The following is a 25,714-nucleotide window of genomic DNA, read 5'->3' as shown; positions in this document are numbered from 1 at the left end:
TTCAACACTGTCTGTCACTACACATTGGTTTGATGTTAATTAAATTAATGGTGACTGCCTGTGAGATATTGGAGCAATGCATAGCTGCAGTAGAAAGCAAGTGAGGCTCAGCATAGCCATGGTTAGCATTCCGGTGTAACTTAAGAAGAGAGAACCCACCGAAATTCCTCCAGGAGTGAAACAGCGTCATCTCCTTTGAACTCACTGAGCACCTCCATGGCAGTTACAGGCCCAACACCATTCACGCCTGTAGTGTAGTCGCTGCCACACAGTAGAGCAAAGGCCACCATCTTCTGACGGTCAAGGCCTAGCAAAAGAATAGCACAATTAAAATGAAATCCAGAAGTAAGCACAAGCACATGGTCTGATATTGCTACGTAACAAAATTAAATGATTCACTGAAAATACTGATGGCTGATGCACTCCTTCCTTAGGGGTCTTGATATGTGGATTCAAAACAGTTCTTTTGTTACTTTTTATGTGAAACAGCACACTGTCACCAACTCGCCCATCTTTACTGATCTTTTGTTACACATGCAATTCCTGACCTTTCATCAGTGCAAACATGGTGCACCATTTGTTCTAGCTTGGAATGCAACATCAAGAGTCCTTGGCTGCCATCATCATCAAAAACCTGCATGGCCCTATGCTTTAAACAATGACGGGACATGTTGAACTGAGTAAAGATATGAGGCAGACATGGCACCTCCGTGAGATGAGGTCAGCCCCCCTGCCACCCCTGTGCACACACCTATGCCTGCACATCTAGCCAACAGGAGACAAACCAAAAGTGGGAACGTTCGTGAACATGGTCAACCGAAAATACAACCACCAGGCTACGGCTGCAGAAGCAATGAGCATGGCACGCACCAAACTGTGAGGCGAGATCTTTCATCAGAAAGCGCACGGGACGCCGGTCAGGGCGGAACAGGTGGCGGTAAACGCATTGGGCCCCAAACAGCCAGGCATCGCTGTCATCTGTCACGACCCCTTGGCTGAGTCCATGCTGCTCCAGCCATGCACACTGGGCTTCTGCCTCCCCAGGACTGACCACGTATGGCTGGCCCAACAGTGCAAGAAGCTCCTGTGGCAAGACAAGACATGGACAGCAGAACTTAGACAATCAGCGGGAGCCGTATTAAAATAACTGTAATAAAGCAAGCTAGTCCTTATATTCAGATAGGTAGTGTCAAGGAGGTTTAACCAAAAGTGCTGGGGTGAAGATTAGGTCGCTAAAGTGAAGCCAGATATCAGCCACTTTACCATGAGCACAATAGAGTGTTAGCTTACAGCGAAGAAAAAGCAGCGATTCCCCCATCTGTCCTATGAGTTTGAGACAGCTAGCTGTTCTGCACAGATACTGCTCAACGTGTCTCTGTGCTGCTGGTTTCCCTAAGTCTTGGCAATTTTATAAGAGATCACATTACCAATACACATCCGGATATGTTACTGTCATCGGGAACAGCAATCTCTTATTTTACAATTAACCTGCCATTTGCATTAGCAGAACAAAAGCACTTTACCTCTAACAGGGCATACGTGAGAAGTCTATGTTTTTGAGGTAAAGCATGGGCAAATGCTGGCTTCACATATGCTGCTAAGAAGTTGCAAGAGCTTCCACTCCAGCAATTTTTTAACCTCCTTGGGTCGTGTCAACATTCTACACTAACCTTCCACCATACCAATATGTGGCCCTCTCAGAATAAGCAAAATGAACTGAACTTTGCATCGCAACAACAAACAATGATGCCATAGGGAGAAAGAGAAGGGTAGGGTGGTAAGTGCAGTGGAAGGGTCACAGTGCCTCCTTGGCAAGAGACAGAAAAAAAGAAATACAGGTGGTGCCACCACCTCGAAATTCCTGCACCAGCTCATGATCATAAGAATTCTGGCGGCATGTGCATAGGCTGAGTTAAAGGGGCCATGACACGGTCGTTCACAGATTTGTGGTTTTCAGCGAAAACTAGAAGTAGAGGGTCTATTATACCTATACAGATTTCAAAAGTGGGCCGTAAACGAATATTTAAGTGCAAAACAAGCCCTGGAAGTTGCCAGCTATAAACCCCGCCCACCGCCGTCAACCACCATTTTGCAATGGCGCGTTTGACGTCATGTGCAGCACAGAACGGAGCCGTCGTCTTCTACCAAAGTTTCAGCCGCTGCAAATCGTTCAAGTTCAGTGCCAAGCTGAAGAAAGCTAAAATATCTCGATATCACGAGCAGCTGACCACGGAACAATATCGTTCGCTGCAACGAAGACGCTTATACAGCTTGCTGCTTGTTACTTCACGGCTCGCGAGTGCACCAGTGTTGCCTGACTCTAGGGCCGCTTGTGTGTTTATAAAAATATTTGATTATAAATTAAGTGTGCGACCAAATGCGCTAAAATTTCGCCATATTATTTGTGAATGCACAAGGATTAATCCACATAACACAGATTATGATCGAAAATTGGGTGTCATGGCCCCTTTAATTCTTTGGGGTACAAGGCAGGCTGAATTGTAAGGAGCCAAAGAGTGAACTTAGTGTTTTGAGAATTTCTCCTGTGCCACAATGGCTCAAACGTTGAAAAACATTTTGAAATTTGTGATGTATCACACTACCTGTGCTGGAACTTCAAAGCTGAATGTGAAGGAAAAAAAAATAAACTTCAGCTTTCACTTCCTGTTCCAGTAATGAATTATTGCCGCAGATTTACCAAAAGTGGAGTTTTGAAAAGATGCTTCACCATTCGAAGTCCATTTAATATCTCACTCCAATGTACCTTTGATATATCCATGCGTTAGCACCTATAGCACACATCAAAGGCAGAGGAGTGCTGTGAAAGCAAGGGCTACTGGCAACTTGTTATGAAGCATTTGTGACTAAGTTGACACACCTGACATTCCTTCACAAGCAAGTCATTGAGGCTGGCTGCATGACGTTGCTGACGAGCGGCTTCTTGTTCCAGTTCCTGTTCTCTCATGTGCAGCTCGCGTTTCTGCATTCAAACATGACACACACATAAGAAGCAGCGACTGATACTTATTTACCTTCTGGAGGCCCACAGTCCTGAAAAATTCTATAGTTTAAGGCAGGGGTCTCAAACTCACCTGAGCCAGTGGGCCACAGTTACGCAATTTATTCCCGCAAGGGCTGGGACAGGGAAGAAGGCAGAAGCGCAGAGGAGGGGGGGAGTAGTTTGTACACAATGTCAGCTAACATCACCGTTTGAAAGAAAACTTTCCCATATCTCATATACAGGTCATTTCTGAAGAGCATTTGGCACCAGGATTCCAACACCATGTCGATACCGATCACCAAAATGCCTAAAATCTGGACGTCGATTCTCAAATATAATTATTGTTTCACGGTTATGTTTCAACATATGGTGACCAATCAGGGTGCCTCACAAAAACAATGCTTTAGACCAGTCATGCCTGTGGTTCATGAACATACTTATAAAGAAAATAAAAAAAATATGGGATGCTGACAGCCATGTGCGAGCCGCAAGCGACAAGTTCATGGTTCGGGGCTGTGTGTTTGAGACCCCTGGTTTAAGACACCTGAAAATGCTGAATATAGCCGTTAGTAAAGACATCATATTTCAGTCTGAAGGTACCACTAGGTGAAAATACAAGGTGCGAAGCGAGCCCCCTTCTCTATTTATTTTCACAAGGCTTGATGTCACGCTACGCAGAGAATCTCTAGTGCTGCATCACCTTAACCTCTTCAGTCCGAGTGATGCGGATTCACTTTATCTCCTTGGCAGTGCTCACCCAGCAGCACACATGCATTTGCGCCGTCATCCAACAAAAGCCGGAGGCCCAGATGCCGGCCACCATCAAAACACTGCTTCTTTCCCGCGGCCACAGTCATGCTGCAAGTTACCTGGTTCACTGATTGCACGCTTGAGAGCAGCATGATAGCAGTGCGCAAGCACTGCGTCATGTGGATTTTTTCATATACCGCGGGCTTTCTTTGCAATACGGAAAAAAGGAATTGGTGAGACACATCGTACAGGAACCAATTCAGTCGGTGGTTTCTGAAGGCATCCTGGAACTCTGCATTCATACTTTGGGTCTTCAGCTGATATTTAAAAGGTTTGGTAATTAAACATAATTAATAAGCTAGATAAGGGCAAAACAAAAGCAGCCGGAGTAACTATAGGCTAGTACGAATAGTATGCGCTAAGTTCAATTTGCTTCCAAAGCGCTTTTCATTTTCAAATTCTTGGTTCAAGTTACGAAGGACAACCTGTATATACATGCACACATACAAACATATGCGCTGAGTCATAAAGGAAGGAGCATCGCACACATATGGGCATCACATGTGTGATTCTCTTAGCAATAGAGCTACCACCGCAACGGTTTCCTATCCACTTTTAAATGCGAAGCATTTCTTGGCGAACTTCTGCGACTTTGAGCGAGCGAGTGAGCCTGCCTGCCTGCCTGCCTGCCTGCCTGCCTGCCTGCCTGCCTGCCTGCCCTGCCCTGCCCTGCCCTGCCCTGCCCTGCCCTGCCCTGCCCTGCCCTGCCCTGCCTGCCTGTCTGTCTGTCTGTCTGTCTGTCTGTCTGTCTGTCCGCCTACGACTTTGTGCTCTCCTAGCCGTTTCGTTAATGGGATGTATACCAAAATTGGTATGGCATAACATGACTGTATGACGAACATAAATGACAGGTCATAACATGAAAATCATGACATGCATGTCGTGAACTGCACGATTTAGATGCCAAGGTGTTGGTGCTCTTGCGGCCATTTTGTTAACTTGATATATACCAAAATTGGTACGAAGTGACAAGAGTGTATGACAAAAACAAATGACAGGTCCTATCGTTGAAATCATGACATGCATGTCATGTACAGCATGATTTACGTAACACAGTCTTGGGGCGCTCACGGCCGTTTAATTAGATGAATATATACTAAAAGTGGTATGATAAGACATTTCTGTACGGTGAACATAAATGACAGGTGGTAACATGAAAATCATGACATACATGTCACGTATGCCACAACATACATGCCCCGCTCATGGTGTGCTTGCGGCCGTTTCGCTATCTTGACATGTACCAAATTTGGTACTGCATGATGTGGCTGTATGAAGAACATAAATCACAGGCGGTAACATGAAAATCATGACAGGCATGTCATGTACAGCATGATTTACATGTCACGTCATGATGTGCTCGCCGCTGTTTCCCCTGCTTGATATACACTAAAAGTGGCATTGTGTGACCTGACTGTATGACAAACATAAATGACAGGTGTTAACATGACAATCATGACATGCATGTCGTGTAGGGCATAATTTACATGCCATACTCAGGGTGCGCTCGCGGCCGTTTTCCTAGATTGATATACACCAAAAGTGGCATTGCGTGACGTGACTTATGAGTCTGACGCACATATATGAAAGGCGATAACATGAAAATCATGGCATGCATGTCGTTTAGGCATGATTTACATGCCATTCTCATGGTGCGCTCACGGCCGTTTCGCTAGTTTGATATGCCTCAAAATTGGTATTGTGTGACGTGACTGTACAACGAAGATAAATGACAGCTGGTAAAATGAAAATCATGACATGCATATTGTGTGGGGCATGATGTATATGCCATGCTCATGGTCTGCTCACGGCTGTTTCGCTAGCTTGACATACACCAATATTGGTATTGCACAACTTGACTGTATGATGAACACTAATGACAGGTGGTGACATGACAATCATGACATGCATTTTATGTAGAGCATGATTTATATGCCACAATCCTGGTGCGCTTGCAGCCATTTCCCTAGCTTGATGTACACCAAAACAGGTATTGCGCGATGTGACTGTATGACAAACATAAATGACAGGTCCTAACACGCAAATCATGACATGCATGTCATGTACGGCATGATTTACATGACACTGTCTTGATAAGCATCCGGCCACTTTGTTAACTGGATACACACCAAAATTGGTGTGACATTACATGAGTGCATGACGAACATAAATGACAGGTCATGCATTGACATACCAGAATATACGTTTCATTATATAAAGGATTGTACATCCATGCATGCATGACAAACATGGGATATAGAGTGAACTAGATGTCATGACATGAATTACTTCATTTTCCTCAAAGAGAAACAAGGCGATGTGTGGAGCTCTCTGCTGGTGGCTTCGCATTACATTGATTCCCACAGTGCGTGGGATCTGCCAGATTTTTAAAAATATATATGCATGCGTACTAGATATCACATTTCTATACTTTAATCATCATTTCAAGATTCAAGTATTTTACCCTATGCTTTTCCTTGATTTTCATCGTCTTTCCACTTCATGTCCCTGTGTTCTCCCTCTCCTCATTCATCACATGAGAGTCTTGACCACAGCAGCCTTATAATAATATCCGAGGTCTAATGCCCCAAAACCATGATATGATTATGAGGGATGCCGTACTGGAGGGCTCCGGAAATTTCGATGACCTGGGGTTCTTTAACGTGCACCTAAATCTAAGTACACGGGCCTCAAACATTTTCGCCTCTATCGAAAGGCAGCCAGTGCGGCCGGGATTCGATCCCGCGACCTTCGGGTCAGCAGTCGAGCGCCATAACCGCTAGACCACCGTGGCGGGGCCACAGCAGTCTTGATACCAGTATCACGCAACAGTTTACTGACCAGTTGCCTTGATCCAAAAATAACTAGGCTTGTGCGAATATTCCAGCAGTTCGAATATTCGAACGAATGTTACAGTATTTCAATTCGCTTCGAAACGAATTTAAATTATTCTAAATTTCGAAGCATTCGAAACGAATGAATAGACATATATAAACCACATGTAAGCCCCTGTAAAGGTGGTTTCACTACACTGGACGGGTGCTGCACCGTGAAGACACCTTTCCAAGAAAAATCCGCACTGCCACGAAGCCCACTTCAAGGTTAAATGAGCATATTACCCTCACATTAATTCATCAAATTTTAAGTTTAAAGGCTTGTTATAGCAGCTTATATGCTCTAAGTATAGTTCATTTTAAAACGTAACACATTTTACAGGTTATCACTTGCATTCTACCGAAAGTCAAATCCTGCTATTATTCAAAGCTGGTTCCACTTCCCTTTGAACCAAAAAGAATGATAGTATTTGCACATGCCTTGTTTAAATTTAAAAAAATATTGTGCAGGTTAGGTGGGTCATGACAAATATGCTCATTTTTATTGCGATAGCAATTATATGGACAGTCTCGGCTGGATTTTGCAGTCGCCGTCGCCGCCGTCATGCACCGTATATGTATAAGTATATATATATATATATATATATATATATATATATATATATATATATATATATATATATATATATATATATATATATATATATATATATATATATATATAAAAAAGCCCCAAAGAAAAATAATTCAGAAAAATGCTTCCGAAGCGCGGAATCGAACCAGGGACCTCTTGCTCCGCAGCGAGTGGCGCTATCCACTACGCCACGAAACGCAGATCCTCCACGTAGCTAACGGCGAGCGTTATATACACACCCTTTACCGCTGGACGGACTCAGAGACGGCAGGCGATAATAAGCGTTTCTTCATTACCAGCGAGATGGCGCTAGGAGCCCGCCGGGTGTAGACGGGCGCACTTAAAAGTCGTCGGCGAGCTCGCTCGCTTCTTCTTATATTTGCGCATGGGAGAACCTTGCCCTTCCGCTGTCTGCTCGCGCGGTTTTCTCGTGGTGAGGGGAAGAGGAATGTTTCAAGTTTTCACCGTAATGTCCGCGCTCATGTTACGGCGCGTACGAATGTCACTCGAGCTCAGGGACGCCGCTAAACGAACAAACAGAAGATGAGCACGAACTATCAAGTGTCACAGCTCGACACTTGAAGCACGCTAGTTTCCTTCGCTGCTTCGGCCGCCTTTGCAACAGGAGCGCTGCTCAAACTGAGAGTATCCATTGGCGAGCCTCACTTCGTATAGCATTAATTTCTTGCTATTGCATTCATTGCTTCGCCCTTGCGGCGAAATTGTGACTTTTTTTCTTTATAATATGTCATATACACTATTCGAATTCGATTCGAAATTATTCGACCAAATCACTACTCGCTTCGAACCTAAAATTTACTATTCGCACAAGCCTAAAAATAACATGACACATGACACCTCCATTTGACAGGATGTTCCACATCCACCGCCATGGGTGTGAGTGGTGAGCATTACTTTCATGATTAAATTACAACATTAACATTTATAATTAAAGAAGCTTTCCCGACTAATTATAAGCTGTTGACCTTAGGGCGCACACTGCAATCGCAGAAATGAAGCTGGTCAACAAAAAGGTTCCATGCATACACCTCACAAATGCATTGGTTAATTACCACACGCACTACTATAAAGGGCCATTTCAATTACCTGTCCCAGCATCCTTTCCAATATCCTTTATTTTTCTTCCCTCTTGCATGCATGCTGAATGAAAACTGATGTTAAACATATGTGAGGCAGTGCCACAAAGAAACTACATCATGATGAGAAAGCTGTTGTCATAGTAAAGAATTGCAACTGCATAGGGAGCCGCCCTCCTCACCTCTTCTTCCGTTCTAGGAGGCTTCCAGAAGCTGGTGCTGCCGCTGCCACCACTAGTTGTAGGCTGTTCACCAGTGTCTTCCTTCTGCTGCTCAGACAAGGAGGCTCGAATAGCTGCAAGCAGTTCTTCATCTTTTTCCTCCTCATCCTCTTCTGAGAGCACAATGTCGCCAGCCTCCTCAGGCTCCTTAGGCTTGCCAGTGATATTGAAAGAACTTATTTCCTTATCCTGTATTCCCGACCCATCTGAAGCAGCATCATTATTTTGTTCAGCTGGGAGCTCCTGCTTGTCCTTGTTTTTATCCCCATCGCTCAGGAAAGCCGATTGTTCTGCAGATGGTGCTGTAGGTCCCTCAGCTACAGGCATCATGGAAACTAACGAATCTTGGGCTAACGATGGCAGTTCTGAACAAATGTTTGTGTTCTCTTCACTTCTTTCAGGTTGCCTGCATGCTCCATTGGCTGCTCCTGGAGTGTCTGCTGCATTTGGCTGTGCAGATTCACTGGCCTGCCTTGCACAACTCACAAGGTGATCCTCGCGACCTGTGCTTTCTTTTCTCAACTCGTCTGATTCATCCGCCATGTCCACCACCCTCTTAACGTGAGACTTTACAGCTGTGTGGTTTGCTTTGCTAGTCTCGGTACACGTCAAATTCCTGGTTGTTACAGAACTGTCCTGAGTAGCTTTGTTTGGAGAGCATTCTTCAGAAAGCCACTTTAAGACAGCCGGGTCTTGAATCGACAAAGATGGATTTTTGCTGACGAGGTGGCTTGACCCAGCACTGTGCTTTTCTACTTGTGGGCTGGCTGTTTTCCCATCCTTAGTTGGATTTTCATCTGGGAAAAGATTATAAGAAAAATACAAATTCAGCTGTGCAGTTAAAGAGCCAAATGTGAGGTTATAACTGTGAATGTAAGAGAACATGAAGGGCTATGACAGTGTTGGCATTTATAAACGGTTGAAAGGAAAGTTCAATTTAATATTTTAATGCTGCACCTCAATATACTTGATGGCCTTAGTCATTCAGTCACCCTCATACTTTTGAAATGAGTATTACCTTCACTCTGTTACTTAAGACTATAGGCATGTGCACAGTGAGTGCAGCCGCACCTTCAACCATGTGACGGTTTCAACCATGTCAACCATTTCAACCGCACCTTCAACCGTGTGAAGGCAAGGTTTTTGACAAGGGCAGTCCCATGATGTTGCACTCCAAGAACTGTTTATATTACACTAGTACCCCTGAAAAAATGAGGACCAAAGGTAGGGCATTGTGAGAAGCAAGTAATCATTTCATTATCAATTTTGCATCCAATGTGAAGCTTGTTTCCTTTCGAACCCGTCCTGTGGGGGGGCACTGCAATGAAGCTTCACTCCCAATAATGGAGAACCTTGTGCACGCCTATGTTAAAGACCAAGTGCAGGGTGCTATTTTATAAGGGGCAGATAACATACACATTAGAAGTGAATACAAGTGATTATAAAATAGTGGCAACACTTTCTTAAAACGATGCATGGAACGGGTTGGCAGCAAAAGCACGATTATTCAATTGCATGGGCAAGCTAGTGCCATTGTGGTCTGCTCACATCCAGAGATAAAGGCGTAGACTTGATTTTTCTAGCTTTGTGTAGTTTCTTGAAGCACTTTCACTACGCCATGACAGGTTCTTGACAGTGCTTAACTATTGACATTGCCACCTACTTTGTTTATAATGGTACAGCCAGGTTTTGCAGATATGCCAACCAACTGAATGACAGGAATTTGCTAGTTACTGAAAGACTGTGTTATGTATAAATGCCATGTATTTGATTTCACAATGTAAATAGTACAGTCTCTTGAGCTACAGTTTATTGAAAATTATTCTGAACTCTAGTGCAGTGGCTTTAGTCACCACACAGTGAGGAGGAACCCTCAGCCAGGAGGAGAGACGAGCCGACGAACGGAGCATAGTGAAGGAAAAAGAGAAACGAGTGAGGGCGCCTTTCGTATCATCAAACGTGTGCAACTCCGCCATTACGACAACGTTTCGAAAAATTCTCATAGCTATGTGTTCATAGTAGACGCATGCACAACTGCAACACCACAACTAAATTTCGACCTCTGGGTGGTTTAGGGGCCCTTTAATGGCTCGATTCCAGGTGTCTCATAGGCTGCACTGGTACAGATACAAAACAAGGCCACTCTTCTGTCAGCACCTATGTAATTGAACAGACAGACAGCATACAAGAGGAACGTCCAGGAAAGAAGCAGTCAATGGCATCTTACGTCAACTATGTTCACACTATGTCAATAACAACTGAAAGCTAAACAGCACTAATTATTGTAAAAACTGCAGGGGGTCTTGCGTGCCAAAACTACAATGTGACTGTGAGGCACGGCGTAACAGAGGGCTATGGAATTTTTTTACCACCTGGGCTTCTTTAATGTGTAATGACATCACACAACACATGGGCCCCTAGCATTTCACCTCCACCGAAATGCAGCCATGGCAGCTGGGATCGAACCCACATGTTTTGTGTCAGCAGCTGAGCACTGTAAACATTGTGCCAGCCACTGCTGCTGCTCGCGCCAGTTAGTGTAAGCATATTTTGCATAGGGCACCTATGTGACATCCAATATGATGCTTTTCTATCAGTGCCAGTGTTTCAGTATGTCTGCTATGGGTGCTGCATGATGACAGGCTGCATGAAACGCTCTTGTAGCATTACACTAGGTGTTACACTGACTTCATGATCAGAAGAAAAGCATTAATGATTCTGGTAGTACCGAACAAGTCTCTGCCCTGGGATCAAACAGCTCCACAAGCATGTAGCCTTTCCTTACTGCAACACACACCTCACTGTTTCTGCTGAGCAGAAGACAAAGACAACAATAGCAATAAGGTAATCTGATTCCTCGTCAGCATGGAGGTTCTTAATTTTTTACCAATACCTCCATCTTTGTCACCACCATCATCATCATCATCAGCCTGTCTTATGCCCACTGCAGGACTAAGGCCTCTCCCAAAGATCTCCAACCCAATCTTGTCCTGTGCAGGCTGATTCCATTTATTGCCCTTAAATTTTATTGCGATCGCAATTATATGGACACTTCAGAAGCATTTTTGCCATCACCGTCATTTTCTGTATAAAGTCCAATTCAATAACATCGCACCACGCGTCGTATGTTTTATGTGCGAGTGTATTCATTGCTTCGCCCTGCGGCAACACTGCAACTTTTCTTATTTTCATCACGTCACCTAACCATTTGCCATCCTCGGCCATGCTTCCCCTCTCTTGGTATCCATTCCAATGTTCTAACTGGCCATATGTCCTCATGACATGGCCTGCCCAGGTTAATTTTTTCCTCTTAATATACACTACGACATCGGTTATATACCCCTGTTTGTTCTCTGATCCACTCTGCTGTCTACCCATCCCTTAGAGTTATGGCTATCATTTTTGTGCACTGAAGAAACAATGAACAATGGCCCATTGGTTAAATTGTTTGACATACCTACATCGCCTTGCTCACTTTCCGTTTGCAGGACACGTTTCGTGGGGCTGGTGTTCAGAATGACCTGGTGAGTGTTAGCCTGAGAGGCAACTCGACTCACGTGGGCCTCTTCACCCCATAAAAATGGCTCGGGCCTCATTTCTCGACGAGCCTCTGCAGCACGCTGCTGCAGCGTGCGCTTGCGCAAAAGGCCACGCAGCTGGTAGGCAGAGAAATCCTCAGAGTCCTGTGCACAAAGCAATGACATACCATGGAGCTGTGGTGAATGCCACATAAAATCATCAGAATGGCACCTTTGCACTAGAGTGCATACTTAGGTTGGTTGGTACACGTCTAAAGAAAACGAGTAACAGCGTGAAGAACAGGACTAGACAGAGAAAGAGACAGATGAAGCGCTGAACTTTCAACCAATATTTCATTGTGTGCGCATTAGTATATATACAGATGAGAGCTTCACAAAGGTAGAAAGAAGAGGAGAACAAATAAAAGTGGAACGGGAATGTCCAACGGCTGAGGATCACTGGAAGACCCCTAGGGCTGAGGTTGTACCGTACATCCATAAACTTTCCCACAATCTTAAGAAGGTGGCAAGTAGGCACAGGGTGCCAATTTGTTTCTCTGCCCCCAATAAGCTGGGAAAGTTGTGTCCACGTGTTTGCAACACCAGTAAACGTGGATGCCAGAAGCACCACAAAACGCCATTCGTCAAGTGTTCCACGCAGGGTGTCGGAACGGAACGAAAACCAAAAACAAAAAACGAAAAAAACGATATTTTGGACCGGAACGAAAACGTAACCGAAACTTTATCTATTATTTCGTTCCGGAGTGAAAACGAAATTTTTTCAATCGTTTTTCGGTTCACGAGAAAACTTCGCAATCCGGAGCAACTGAGCTCGTACAATGTGAGCATATCTCAGCCTCTCAGGGTACGGTATTAGCGCGTACCTCACGCAGGAATTCCAAAGCAACGATATGTTGAAATTGTGCGAAAAACGAAAACAGTGGCAACCAGAGATGTTTATATTAACGCAAGTGGATTTTTGCACGCCTGTCACTCAGGCCAGCGTACAGAGGGCATTGTCGGCGCTGAAGTTTGTTACAGCGAAAGCTGTTATGAGATCACAACAGCTGATTTTGGCGCCATAGTTGTCCACCGCCGCCGGTGTCCGTGACCGCTACCGCGTGATATAAAAAAAATAAATGAGAAACAAATTTCTAGGATCGGATGGCATTTCAACCCGTGCCCTCTGCGTGGCAGTCGGGTCCACCACAGTGCCACGCTAGTGCTTCTATGCTTGCGAGGAGCGCTTGACAAGCGTGAGTGCTGACGAGCAGTGCGGCCCAGTGTTCCGTATTCGATACAAAGGCACAAGGTGCCCGAGCGGTGCACTGTTCCAACTAATACCAGCAGATCTAGAGGGTCTTATTCCTCATTAACCAAATCTTGTTTTTCTCCATATTCACAACCGCTCCAGACGCGTGGCAAAACTGCTTAGTCTTCTTGAATACTACTTTTGTCAGCACAAAAATACGCTACGTCGTCATTTTAGCATTAACACATTTAAGCATAAACAATATTAAAACACCCCCATTCGTTCAAACATGCTGACCATGCAAATACTATAGGTGGCGGGAGAACTGCCCCTATGGGAATTAGTAGCGTGGTTGTACTGCACGAGATATGTAACCAAGCTACTATCCCTCGACCTTGGTAACCTGTTTTGCGTACTCTTGCAGTTCTTAATGCATCTGATGACATCCGCTTTATAGGGCATTCATTCTTATATCAATAAAACTATCAAGATGCCTTTATTACGTGGAGGAATTACATTGATGGAATTGAACTGCCCGGCCACCCCCGGAGTGCGAATGGGCTAAGTTTTTTCATTCCGGGGAATTGAAAGGAGTGGAATTGCGGCAAGTTCTAATTCCCCGCAATGGAATTGAAATAGAATGGAGGCGCCCATTCCGCCACACTGCTTCCCACCCACTGCGAAGTGCTCAGCCATAATTCTTTATCATCATCAGTCACAGCGCAAAGTGCACATAATGCCTTACAGATGTGCAGCGTGTACCACAAGACTCTTGAAGAATGACGAAAAATGGCATAGTGGGAACTTCTCTACTTCAGAAGAATTGGGATGATTTATGGCGTAGTGGGTGCCTTGCATGTGTACTTGTATTATTGCCCCAAGAGACTCTCCAGCGGTCTCTACAAAGTCCGCTCTTCCAGCTTTCGTTGTGACTGTGCTGCGTGTGTCGCACAGGCCTGGCGATCTCTTTATCAGAACAACGGTCTCACACATCAGAGAGTACACTCAATGACGTGCTGCTTCTGAGATCGTGCTCACTCCCTTGACACAAAGAATTGAGCCCACTAAAAAATTCGTATTTGTTTTTTGAGAAAATAAATACTATGACTTTGAAATTATTACTGGTTGGTGCTAGTTGGTAGAAATTCGTGGTACAGTTACTTCCGCTCCTCTGAAGAACGTATTTTTACCCTTGTCCCACTTTCCTAAGAGCAGGGCAAGTAACTGCATCACAAATACAATGTTCGTTACGATTACCTTAACTTCAAATTTTTCCATAAAAAAACCGTTATGAACCGTTACGGAACATTTTTTTTTCGTTCCGGAACAGAAACGGAACGGAACTTTTTGCGGTGGAACGAAACTAAAACCGAAACGAAAAACATTTCGTTCCGACACCCTGGTTCCACGGGAGTGGTGCACTATTGCATTCCCATGTCATGTGGGGTATTTTACGTGGGTGAAAATGGATGCTGTGTCAATGATTGTTTGAGAGAACACGCTCACAAATTGGACAAACTAGATGACAAGTACACACACTTGGTTGCACATGTCAGTAAGTGCACAGGTTGTGTGGCCCGTTTTGAAGGGATGACGATTCTAGGTTCTAAACTGATGCGTGCACGTATCAGTTTAGAATACCTTATTAAGAAATCTGATAGGTGCTTTAGTACCCCTACTCTTGCTCTCTTTGACGCTGAGTTTTATCCTATGGATGCGGCTATCGGATTTAAGATTGTAAAGAAAAATTAAAGATGACATTTTATTGTGCTCTACCCTTGGTTGCCTGTCTTGTTATCTCATTCCCCTTCAGTTCCCATGCTTCAATGTGGCATTTACAAGGTGTGTCACTTTGCCAATAAATGCAGCTGTCAGCCAGTGCTTGTGTGTATGTGTTGTCTCCCTTATGGACATCTGCTTGCACTGGTACTTTCTTACTTCAAACAAAAGTAGGAATACGCTGAGAAGATAGTTGTGATGAAGAAGCATCCACAAGAAATCAACACACGATGCCATCCTCCACATGAAAGACACGCAGGTTCTGTGGTGAGGAGCACTACTGAAGGCATGCTCATGCACATATCTCCTTTTTTGTCAATGCGATAAGACTCGCATATTTCACGTCATGCTTACTAATTACCATAGCACCTCAGTATATCTTTAAATGATAAAAAAATCCGGCAGATCCCACGTACTGTGGCAATCGATGTAATGCGAAGCAGCCAGCAAAGAGCTCCATACACCGCCTTGTTTCTCTTTGAGGAAAATGAAGTCATTCATGTCCTGACATCTAGTTCACAATATACCACATGTTTGTCATGCATGCATGCATATACAATCTTTTATATAATGAAACATATATTCTGGTATATGAAAAGCATGACCTGTCATTTATGTTCGTCACACACTCATGTCATGCCACATCAATTTTGATGTTTAAACAGTTAACAAAACACCAGGAAGCGCACCAAGACGGTGTCATGCCGTACATGACATGCGTGTTAGGACCTGTCATTTATGTTTGTCATACAGTCACGTCACACAATACCAGTTTTGGTGTATATCAATCTAGGGAAACAGCTAAGAGTGCACCATGAGCTTGGCATGTAAATCATGCTGTACATGAAATGCATGTCGTGGTTGTCATGTCACCACTGCCATTAATGTTCATTTTACAGTCGCGTCACACAACACCAATATTGCTGTATGTCAAGCTAGTTAAATGGCTGCGAGCAGACCATGAGCGTGGCATGTAAATCATGCCCTACATGACATGCATGTCATGGTTGTCACGTTACCACCTTTCATTTATGTTCGTCATACAGTGATGTCATGCAACACCAATTTTGGTGTATATCAATCAAGCAAAACGGCCGCGAGGCGCCATGAACATGGCATGTAAATCATGCCCTACATGACATGCATGTCATCATTTTCATGTTACCATCTACCATTAGTGTTCATCATACAGTCGCGTCATGCAACACCAATAGTGGTGTATGTCAAGCTAGTGAAACGGCCGTGAGCGCACCATGAGTGTGGCATGTAAATCATGCTGTACATGACATGCATGGCATGATTGTCATGTTACCAACTGCCATTAATGTTCGTCGTACAGCCACGGCACACAATACCAATTTTGGTGTATATCAATCTAGCAAAACGGCCGTGAGCGCACCATGAATATGGCATGTAAATCATGCCCCACACGACATGCCTGTCATCATTTTCATGTTACCATCTACCATTAGTGTTCATCATACAGTCATGTCATGCAACACCAATAGTGGTGTATGTCAAGCTAGCGAAACGGCCGTGAGCGCACCATGAGTGTGGCATGTAAATCATGCTGTACATGACATGCATGGCATGATTGTCATGTTACCAACTGCCATTAATGTTCGTCGTAGTCACGGCACACAATACCAATTTTGGTGTATATCAATCTAGCGAAACAGCCGTGAGCGCACCATGAAGATGGCATGTACATCATGCCCTACACAACATGCATGTCATGATTGTCATGTAACCACCTGCCATTAGTGTTCATCATACAGTCGCGTCGTGCAACACCAATATTGGTGTATGTCAAGCTAGCGAAACAGCCGCGAGCAGACCATGAGCACTGAATGTAAGTCATGCCCTACACGACATGCCTGTCATGATTTTCATTTCACCATTTGTCATTTATGCTCGTCATACAGTCATGTCACGAAATACCAATTTTGGGGTAGACAGAGCTAGCGAAACGGCTGCGAGCGCACCATGAATGTGACTTGTAAATAATGCTGTACATGATATTCATGTCATGATTTTCATGTTACCACGTGTGATTTATGTTCTTCCTACAGTCACGTCATGCAATACCTAATTTTGTACATGTCTACATAACTAAACGGCCGCAAGCGCACCATGAGCGGGGCATGTATGTCGTGGTGTACATGACATGCATGTCATGATTCATGTTACTACTTGTCGTTTACGTTCGCCACACAGATATGCCTCGTCGTATCAATTTTGGTGTATACCCATCTAATTAAGCGGCCACGAAGGCCCCGAAACGATGTCTTGCAAATCCTGCAGTACATGACATGTGTGTCATGATTTGCACGATAGGACCTATCACTTATGTTTGTCATACACTGTTGTCACGCCATACTAATTTGGTATAGATCAACGGCGCGATTTGTATGCGTTCTTAAAACGGATGGAGGCGGTCCGTTAATAATAATAATAATAATATCTAGGGTTTAACATCCCAAAACCACGATATGATTATGAGAGACGCTGTAGTGGAGGGCTCCGGAAATTTTGACCACCCGGGGTTCTTTAACGTGCACCTAAATCTAAGTACACACGGGCGGAGGCGGTCCGTTCTATCCAGACGCATGCGATTGGTCAATGTAGGGCCGTGACATCTGTCACGGTTCACATTAACCATTCGCGTGCGGCTGGACAGAACGGACCGCCTCCGTCCGTTTTATGAACGCGTACAAAATCGTGCCACAAGTTAACGAAACGGCCGCAAGAGCACAAAGACCGTGGCATGTAAATCATGCTATTCATTATACGCATATCATGATTTTCATGTTATGACCTGTCATTTATGTTCTTCATACAGTCATGTTATGTCATACCAACTTTGGTATACATCCCATTAACGAAACGGCCAGGAGAGCACAGGGTCGTAGGCGGACGGACGGACGGACAGACAGACAGACAGACAGATACGCTCAAAGTCACAGAAGTTCGCAAAGAAATGCTTCGCACTTAAAAAGCATGACAACCAGAAAGGGAGCTATCGTGGCTAAGTGACTGCCTACACAATCCTTCATTAAATAGCAACGTTCTCTCAGGTGGTCATTTATACAACAGGCAGTTTGTCTGATGTAGCAACGACCGCACGAGAGGGGGATTTCGTACGCTGCGTTGTGGAAGCATTAAAAATCTTCCTTGCGTGTTTTTTTGTGAGCAAGGCTCAGTGTTTTGTCTGCCTCTGTCTAGTCCCATTGTTTGCGCTGTTACTCGTATTCTTCAGGTACTATTGCACCAACACATGCACTACATTCACACTGACAATTGGAAGCAATGCACAGTCATCTTTGCTCATTGACCCTTTGAGGGTGAGCGGACAGCACCGGCAAGAAGTCCCAAATCGTCAATGCCATATATGTATGGCACCGTCTGTATGTTTAAAAAATGTGCCACTTTTTCAACTCTCTTTTGCCCAGGAAATGCTGTCACTCTGCAAGGACACAGGAATTTTTTTTTTAATTTTCACGACACACCTTCCATTTCAATTCCCAGGTATGTTTAGGCTGGCACATCGGCTACTGCTCGCACATCTGCGTGCACACTCGACAGTAAGTTTGGCTTTGTCTCATGGGTGGTTTCTGTTTGCTGGGCTCGCAATAACTGTTGACTACACTTGGTTTCTTATCAAAGGGTAACTGCTTGAAACTGTTAGCTCATTTATTTCCCATTGTGATGTCAGTTGTTCACAGGTGGGCATGGGTACCATACACAAATGATGCCTGTGTGTACAAACGATGCTACCGTGCCTGTGTATTTTCTTCTGAGTGTGTTCATTTTTCTGAGCCTGTGAAAAATATTTATTTCGATGAACATACTTTTTTATTAATAATGTAAGCCTCTTGCCCAGTTATATTTTCATTATCATGAATAAGCAATGCATTTATACCTGTGGAAAACATCTGTTTGTCATTTTATGGTCACTAAAACATTAAGGTGGGTATTTTCATTAGAGGCCACTCGGAAAATTCTAAAACTGCAAGAAAAAAAACCTGGAGAACGCTTCAGCTTCGCCTTCAAGAGTAGAATGCGACAGTGTAATCGTTCGCATCGCCTTCTCAATTGCTAGTCTGGCTTCACTTCTCAATGAACACAAGAACCATGCCGCAAGAAAAGGAACGTCTGTGCACGTGTAAATTGGCCATTTCATACTATTCTAGAATGCCTACTGCAAGAACAGTTGCAAAGTACCCACTACGACATAGTTCTATTTTTTGTAAATTGGCAAAGCACCCACTATGCGCCCATAAGGCAACATGTGCAGCTGCAGACGTTGTTGATGCTGATAATGATGATTAATTATGCCTGTGCACTTTGTAATTGGTGGGCCTTTAAACGAACCACATGTTGTGCAATTAAGGATGTTTTGATGCCTGGTACAATTCTACGCTTCTGCCACACAATATTACATGCGTTAAGGAGACTCCTTTCACTGCATAACATTCGTATAGGGTTTACTTGCAACAGTTTCAAGCAGTGGCGTGGCTCTGTGATAGAACACTTGCTTGCCACGCAGAAGTTTTGGGTTCGATACACACTCAACCCGAAAATTTTTGTTATTTCTTTATTTGCATCTATATCTTGAATTTTCACTCACAGAAAATGCTGATTTTTCACTCACAGCCAACGATGCCGACACCGACACCACAATTTCTGCGAAACGAGCACTTTAACACTATCACATTAAAAAATCAACTCTTGCGGCTGCATACGACAAAAAAAATTCTACTCTCTAAGGGTTTAATAATAATATCTGGGGTTTAACGTCCGAAAGCCACGATATGATTATGAGAGACGCTGTAGTGGAGGGCTCCGAAAATTTCGACCACCTGGGGTTATTTAACGTGCTACTCTCTATCTAAGGGTTAGGGTAGTGACAGCAGGTCCAGGTCAATTCTAGAAAATAATATATTCTTCCAAGCCAAATCAGTCATTTGTGTTTTGTTTTCCAATGATCTGATCTCATGTTGTTGAGCCTTTCAAATGTTATTTCTTGAAGTGATGCCATAAGAGTCATAGAAGAAGGTAAGGTATGCAAGCACGAACACTAGAGAAGACAACACAAATGCCGTATAATACACGTGTAATGTACAGCAGATGTACTGCACAAAGGGTTTAACCAAACGAAGGCAATGGTGTTGACAAGACTAGTCTAACTTCCAAAGCAGAGCGGGGACTTGCCTCAGGTGCCCTCCTGGGACGGCCCCAGCGATGGTGATGCTGCATGGCAATCAATGCACGGTGGCGCATCTCTGCTGGCAGAGCTGCGAATTCTTCTGAGTCACAGTCAAGTGATGCCAGCTCCCAGAGAGCACCCCCCGAGTGCCAGTCTTCGTCATCATCTTCGACTCTGAATGGTGGCGGTAGAAATACGAAGCATTTTCATTAACCGATTCATCATAATCACCGTCCACTGCAGCATGAAATTCTCTCTCACCGATTTTCTGTTACTCCTCAACCGTATGAAGAGGCTTCCATCCTATGGCTCCATGCGATTTTATAGTGATGCCTCTACCAATGCTGCTCCTGGTCGAAATAAAAACACTGAACACTGACCAAAATGGTCTTGTTAAAAAAATATATAAGAACGTTTTGGCTTCCAGCCTTGTTGGTCGGCATTCAGTGTTTTTACTTCTACCATGCCATTACATCCTGACCAGACAACATTTCGTCCAATTCTCGATTACAATGCTCCTTTTCACAAGGAGGAGGAAAAGAAAAATGGAAGGACAGGGAGATTAGCCAGTTCTCAGACCTGCTGGCTACCCTGTGCTGGGGAAAGGGGTAAGGGGAATAAAAGATGATAGAAAAGAGATGTTACAAAAAAATGTTGCAGTGGCTTAGCTCGGCTATGCCAGGATAACGTAGCGTTAGCAAAGGTTAAGCTGATTGTTCTTAGATTTCCTGATTGTCTAGGATTAGCTTGATTATCATGCTTACTGCTGCTCCAATGACACACACATGGTATACATATTATGTGGCACATGTATATTTATTTTGCCAGGCAACTACTATGGGATCCGATGAGTTAAACTTCTCCGCTCTTCTGCGCCGTTGAGCAGCATTTGCGCTCTCCTTCTCCATGGCTATACCACACTGGCAAACGCCAGTCAGAGGCACTATCAAGCGGCTCCAGTGCAGTGTCAGATGGCAACTGCACAGTGAAGGCGAATAACTGCGCGCGCGCCGGCGCCAGTACGTCTACCTCGGCTACGTCGCTCCTTTGGAAAGCGCAGACCAGCGGCAGCGAGTCGCGCGCGGCAGCGGCGGAGTGCGCAGGAGGTGCCAGCTCCGATGCACCAGCTGTGTAACATCACCGATCCTCGCGCATGTGCAGCATGGCTATTGAGGAGCCACGCAAAACTGGCTCGGCTAGGCCAGTGTAGCTAACGCTACAAAAACTTACACGCTTTGTCAGTGGCGATGCCTGTGTTATTGATGGCCAGGAATGATGGATGATAAGAGAAGCGCAGAATTGAACGGATTACATCGCGATGAAATCTTGACCCAGGTCCCCATTTTCATGTTTTTTGTCTCATTTATAGTTAGCTAAACAAGTACTTCAATGACATGATCATGATCCTTAACAATTACAATTAACCATTGACATGCCAATGATGAGCCTCTCTATTCTAGGCAAATAAACTCCATTCAAGGACATTCTTTTATCTAGTAAGTGCCAGAAACAGGACAAAGTCCACATCAAAGGCATAAGTGAACCTTAACAGCTATGTGAAAAACATAATTTCTAAGTCAAAGTGTATGCGACTCATTAAATAAAAATTGGGAAACAGCGGAAAATGGACACACGTTAAAGGAGAACTGAGACAAAAATTTTACATCTTGTTTTTTCTCTTGCAGCAAGTAGCCAACGAACTGTTTATCACATATAGAAACCGCTGCACGCTCATTTGCACAAGCTTGCGACAGTTAATTATTTGGAGACATTCTTATAGTACCCGGTCGCAGTTTCTGTTTCAGAGAGCACTGAGAGAGGCAGGACCCAGTGGGGGTTTCGAGTGCATCACAATAGAGTGACGTACTCACCACATGCACTATCACGTGTATGTGCATGTTGACAGCTGCTGGGGAGAGGGCACGCAAGGAGCATGGCAGCAAGCACACACTCATGATGTAGCTGGTTGTTTGTTGTTCACATTTGCACCAAGTTGGTGTCAATGTTGTTAGATACTCCATTTCATATAAGGTTGCATGGCACACAGTTTAAAATAATTTTAAATATGTTCCTGGCTATATTAGCCACTCATATTTTGTAGATGATCTGCATGTGTCCATATAAATCTACCTCACAAGTTACCTCACCTTCATAATTTTGTGTCATTACTCCTTTAATAGCGTGGTAGGACAACAGATGCTGTGCACACAATGAACTTATTCTATATTGACAACACAAAGTTTCAGGCACTGTAAAAAGGATGTACATACTTATACAATTTGTTCCAATGTTCCGGCAGTGGTGGCAGAACATACAGGTCATCGACAGGTGCCTTGGGGGCTGGTCGTTTCGACCCTCTATGTCGGGCTTTCAGGAGCAGTAATCGTGCCTTGCGCTGCGCACTTTCTTGTGCAGATGTGCGCCTTTCCTGACGAGCAGCCTGAAAGATTAAGTTTGAGTTTGTACTTCATAGCTACAGTGCTCTGTAAGGCCTTTTATTTTTTTCAATCACAGCAGAGGAGAAGGAAGTAAATAAAAAGACGTAAGCAACAATGCACCATACCTAATAAAGGCGCTAACACATTGTTAAAGGTAAATTAGCATAATCAATTCACAGAATTCTACAAATGAAAGCTTACGAGTATTTTCACGAAACTGCACGAAATATTTTGCCTACAATGCTATACACTTCCTATAGATACATGTTTACTAAACGCTACATGTTTAATGTGTAAGGCTAAACGTCCAAGGAGGCAACATAGCAACACGGTCAGTGCTGATATCGTTTATTGTGTCTATATACGTTTAGCACGCGCTTTCGAATTCTCAGCTTTAGTTCTCAGAAATTAGCTCCTGGTCGTGACAACTTCGACAACGGTTAGAAAATACTGACCAGAGTTTGTTTCTTAAGCTGCGGCACGCCTCCATCGAAGACGAAGACGGGTTTAACTCCATAAAATAGAAGCTTGCAGACTCGTTGAAGCAAACCCAACAAGTGCGCATTGGCGACGGGACTTCCTTGGGCATCGCGGAATCCTTTGACGGCCTGATGAAGCCATAGGCTCACGTCTACAGTGGAAACGTCGGAGTCAAGGAACACTCACGCTGCATGCTCGCTCGGCTGTGTCCCATGGCTGCTGAAGCAATAATAATAATAAAAAGCGACGCAAGCACACTGACCATGCACCTGTTCCACACAAGGTAACGCCATCTACCACAAAACAAACTTGAGATCAACTTAATGACAACCAGTTTTCACTTGGGCCACTGCAACAGCCAAACAATTGTTATGCGGAAAGCAAAAGGATACCGACGGCGAGAACCTTGTTCTCTAGCGTTTCGAGGGCAATTGGCTTCCCCGCAGCCTCCACTACTTGCCACAGGCCGTGAACACCCATTGCTCGGTACTCGAAACAAGCGATGCACTGATCTCAAACGGGAGCCGGCATCCCGAGAAACACGGGCAAATTAAAATGAAGCTTGTGGACGAAGCATGGCGAACTGAACTTCCATCATTTAGGCTACACAGTCTTCATTATATCTCACTTAAAACGCGACAAAGAGTTCTCGAAGTGATGCGTGAAAAGAATCTAGTTCACTTTATCTCCGGTACCAAGCGTGTCCACGCACGCCAACCGCAGCAGACGCCATGACTAGCAGCAATGGACCAATGGACAAACAAACTTGCCGTAACCAAGGCCTGAAGTGGGGTAACGTTAAACGTCAGAATCGGCCAATTATGGAACCTATGCTTAATGGAACCTAAAGCCCCTAAAAAAAATCTAGGGACTTTACTGGAACACGTAGAGTTTCAAACTCTATGACTGGAACCATAGACTGGAACCATACTGGAACCACTGACCTCCATTAGTGGAGATCAGTGACTGGAACCCTTTCTCATTTACGGCCTCCGAGCTCTGTGACTGAATCCACGTGAATCCCTTCGTTGTTATTCGACGCTGGGCCTGCCGAAGCTTCTTTCCCGCAACAACCTCGTTCCCACAAAGACACCGAGCGTGTGCGCTGCCCGCCGAGGTTTTCAGTTTCGGACACACACACGCGCGCGCGCACACACAAAGAGGGAAAAATTAGCGTTTCGTCGCAAGGGCGATGAATGGAGCGCTGCCAGTGTTTTGGTTCGTCGTGCGTGTGTGTCGGTGTGATCGAATGTGCCATTTTCGCGCTATATATATATATATATATATATATATATATATATATATATATATATATATATATATATATATATATATATATATATATATATATATATATATATATATATATATATATATACACACACATATATATATAGAGAGAGAGAGAGAAGAAAAAAACCGTGAGAACACAGCTTGTACAACGGCATGGGCCATCTGCTAATCTTGTCAAGATAGGGCACGTGCGACCGCGCCCGGCCGGTTAAAATGCGCGAGTTGCTGTCGGAGCGACTCAAGCTCAAGGCATTCGGGATTGAGGATGCTTCTCCGAAACTACATTCGTTAAATAAAAAAAAAATGTTCATTCTCTCTCTTCCTGCTGGTGAATGCAAGTCTGTATGGGAGGCTTGCAGCATGCCCTCCGAAGTGAACAAAGCAATAATCCTGGCGAAATTCGTGCAGGAGAAGTCGTACACAGAGTTTAATTGCACTGCCACTCCTTGAGTGTATGTACAGCTCAAATCATGCGATTGTAAAGCTGCACTGGGAGAATGTAAGTTGCTTCTCTTTTTCTCTTTAACGTATGCCTACTAGCCTTATGCGCATTTACCCAACTGCAGCACCTGAAAAATGGCTCAATAGACTAATCAAATTGATGAAAGAATAAATAGGCAGCTGTTGCCTCTAGCAAGACGAATGGGTCACACCAGTTCTGGTGCATGTTTATGCTGGCTGCTCTTAGACTGACGTCCACAAATCAGCTCATGCACCAAATACTGCTTCCCTAATCGTGATTATTGCAAATTGTGTAGCCTTTTGCATTCATGATGCGGGAAGGTTACTTAAAGAAAGAGAACAATATGGCCACAGTTGTTTGACTTGTTATTTCATTGATTTGCTTATTATAATGTCACATTTATAATGCGGCAATGGATATTTAAACAGACTTTTTACCCATACATTATCCTAACTTCATGCTGCATTTAGCTGCCTGCAATGTCAGTTGGCTTTCTTTCACTTGTCCACTCAGCAACAGGTTCTGCAGCAGTTTCCACCACGGTGAGCTTTTGCTCATTTGCCCGTTACCATCCTGTGAGTTAATGCGCACAGCAGTTAAAGGAGAAGGACCACCATCACCTGCACTTTTGACAACTTGACATTTCTAGCTGCAGCTTTTTGCATGGTTCAGCAAAAATAACAGG

General features: G+C 44.1%; 1 protein-coding gene across 1 annotated transcript in view; it reads right to left on the bottom strand.

Annotated features, from left to right (window-relative positions):
* LOC119388222 (DNA excision repair protein ERCC-5) overlaps nucleotides 1-24,034 on the bottom strand; it is a 29,957-nt gene extending 5,923 nt beyond the window's left edge. Inside the window, exons 1-9 of the mRNA XM_049413869.1 lie at nucleotides 23,666-24,034; nucleotides 23,249-23,424; nucleotides 22,626-22,795; nucleotides 20,361-20,529; nucleotides 12,055-12,280; nucleotides 8,559-9,394; nucleotides 2,879-2,980; nucleotides 871-1,084; nucleotides 160-307 (exon numbers count right to left, since the gene is read on the bottom strand). Of these exons, the coding sequence (XP_049269826.1) occupies nucleotides 160-307; nucleotides 871-1,084; nucleotides 2,879-2,980; nucleotides 8,559-9,394; nucleotides 12,055-12,280; nucleotides 20,361-20,529; nucleotides 22,626-22,795; nucleotides 23,249-23,424; nucleotides 23,666-23,753 (2,129 nt within the window). The 5' untranslated portion in view covers nucleotides 23,754-24,034. The remainder of the gene's footprint in view (nucleotides 1-159; nucleotides 308-870; nucleotides 1,085-2,878; nucleotides 2,981-8,558; nucleotides 9,395-12,054; nucleotides 12,281-20,360; nucleotides 20,530-22,625; nucleotides 22,796-23,248; nucleotides 23,425-23,665) is intronic.
* Nucleotides 24,035-25,714: the final 1,680 nt, after the last annotated feature.

Source organism: Rhipicephalus sanguineus, chromosome 3, assembly GCF_013339695.2.
Source record: "Rhipicephalus sanguineus isolate Rsan-2018 chromosome 3, BIME_Rsan_1.4, whole genome shotgun sequence".
Classification (NCBI taxonomy): Eukaryota; Metazoa; Arthropoda; class Arachnida; order Ixodida; family Ixodidae; genus Rhipicephalus; species Rhipicephalus sanguineus.
Note: the sequence above shows the minus strand (reverse complement) of the source record. Positions and strands in the feature narration are given on the sequence as shown.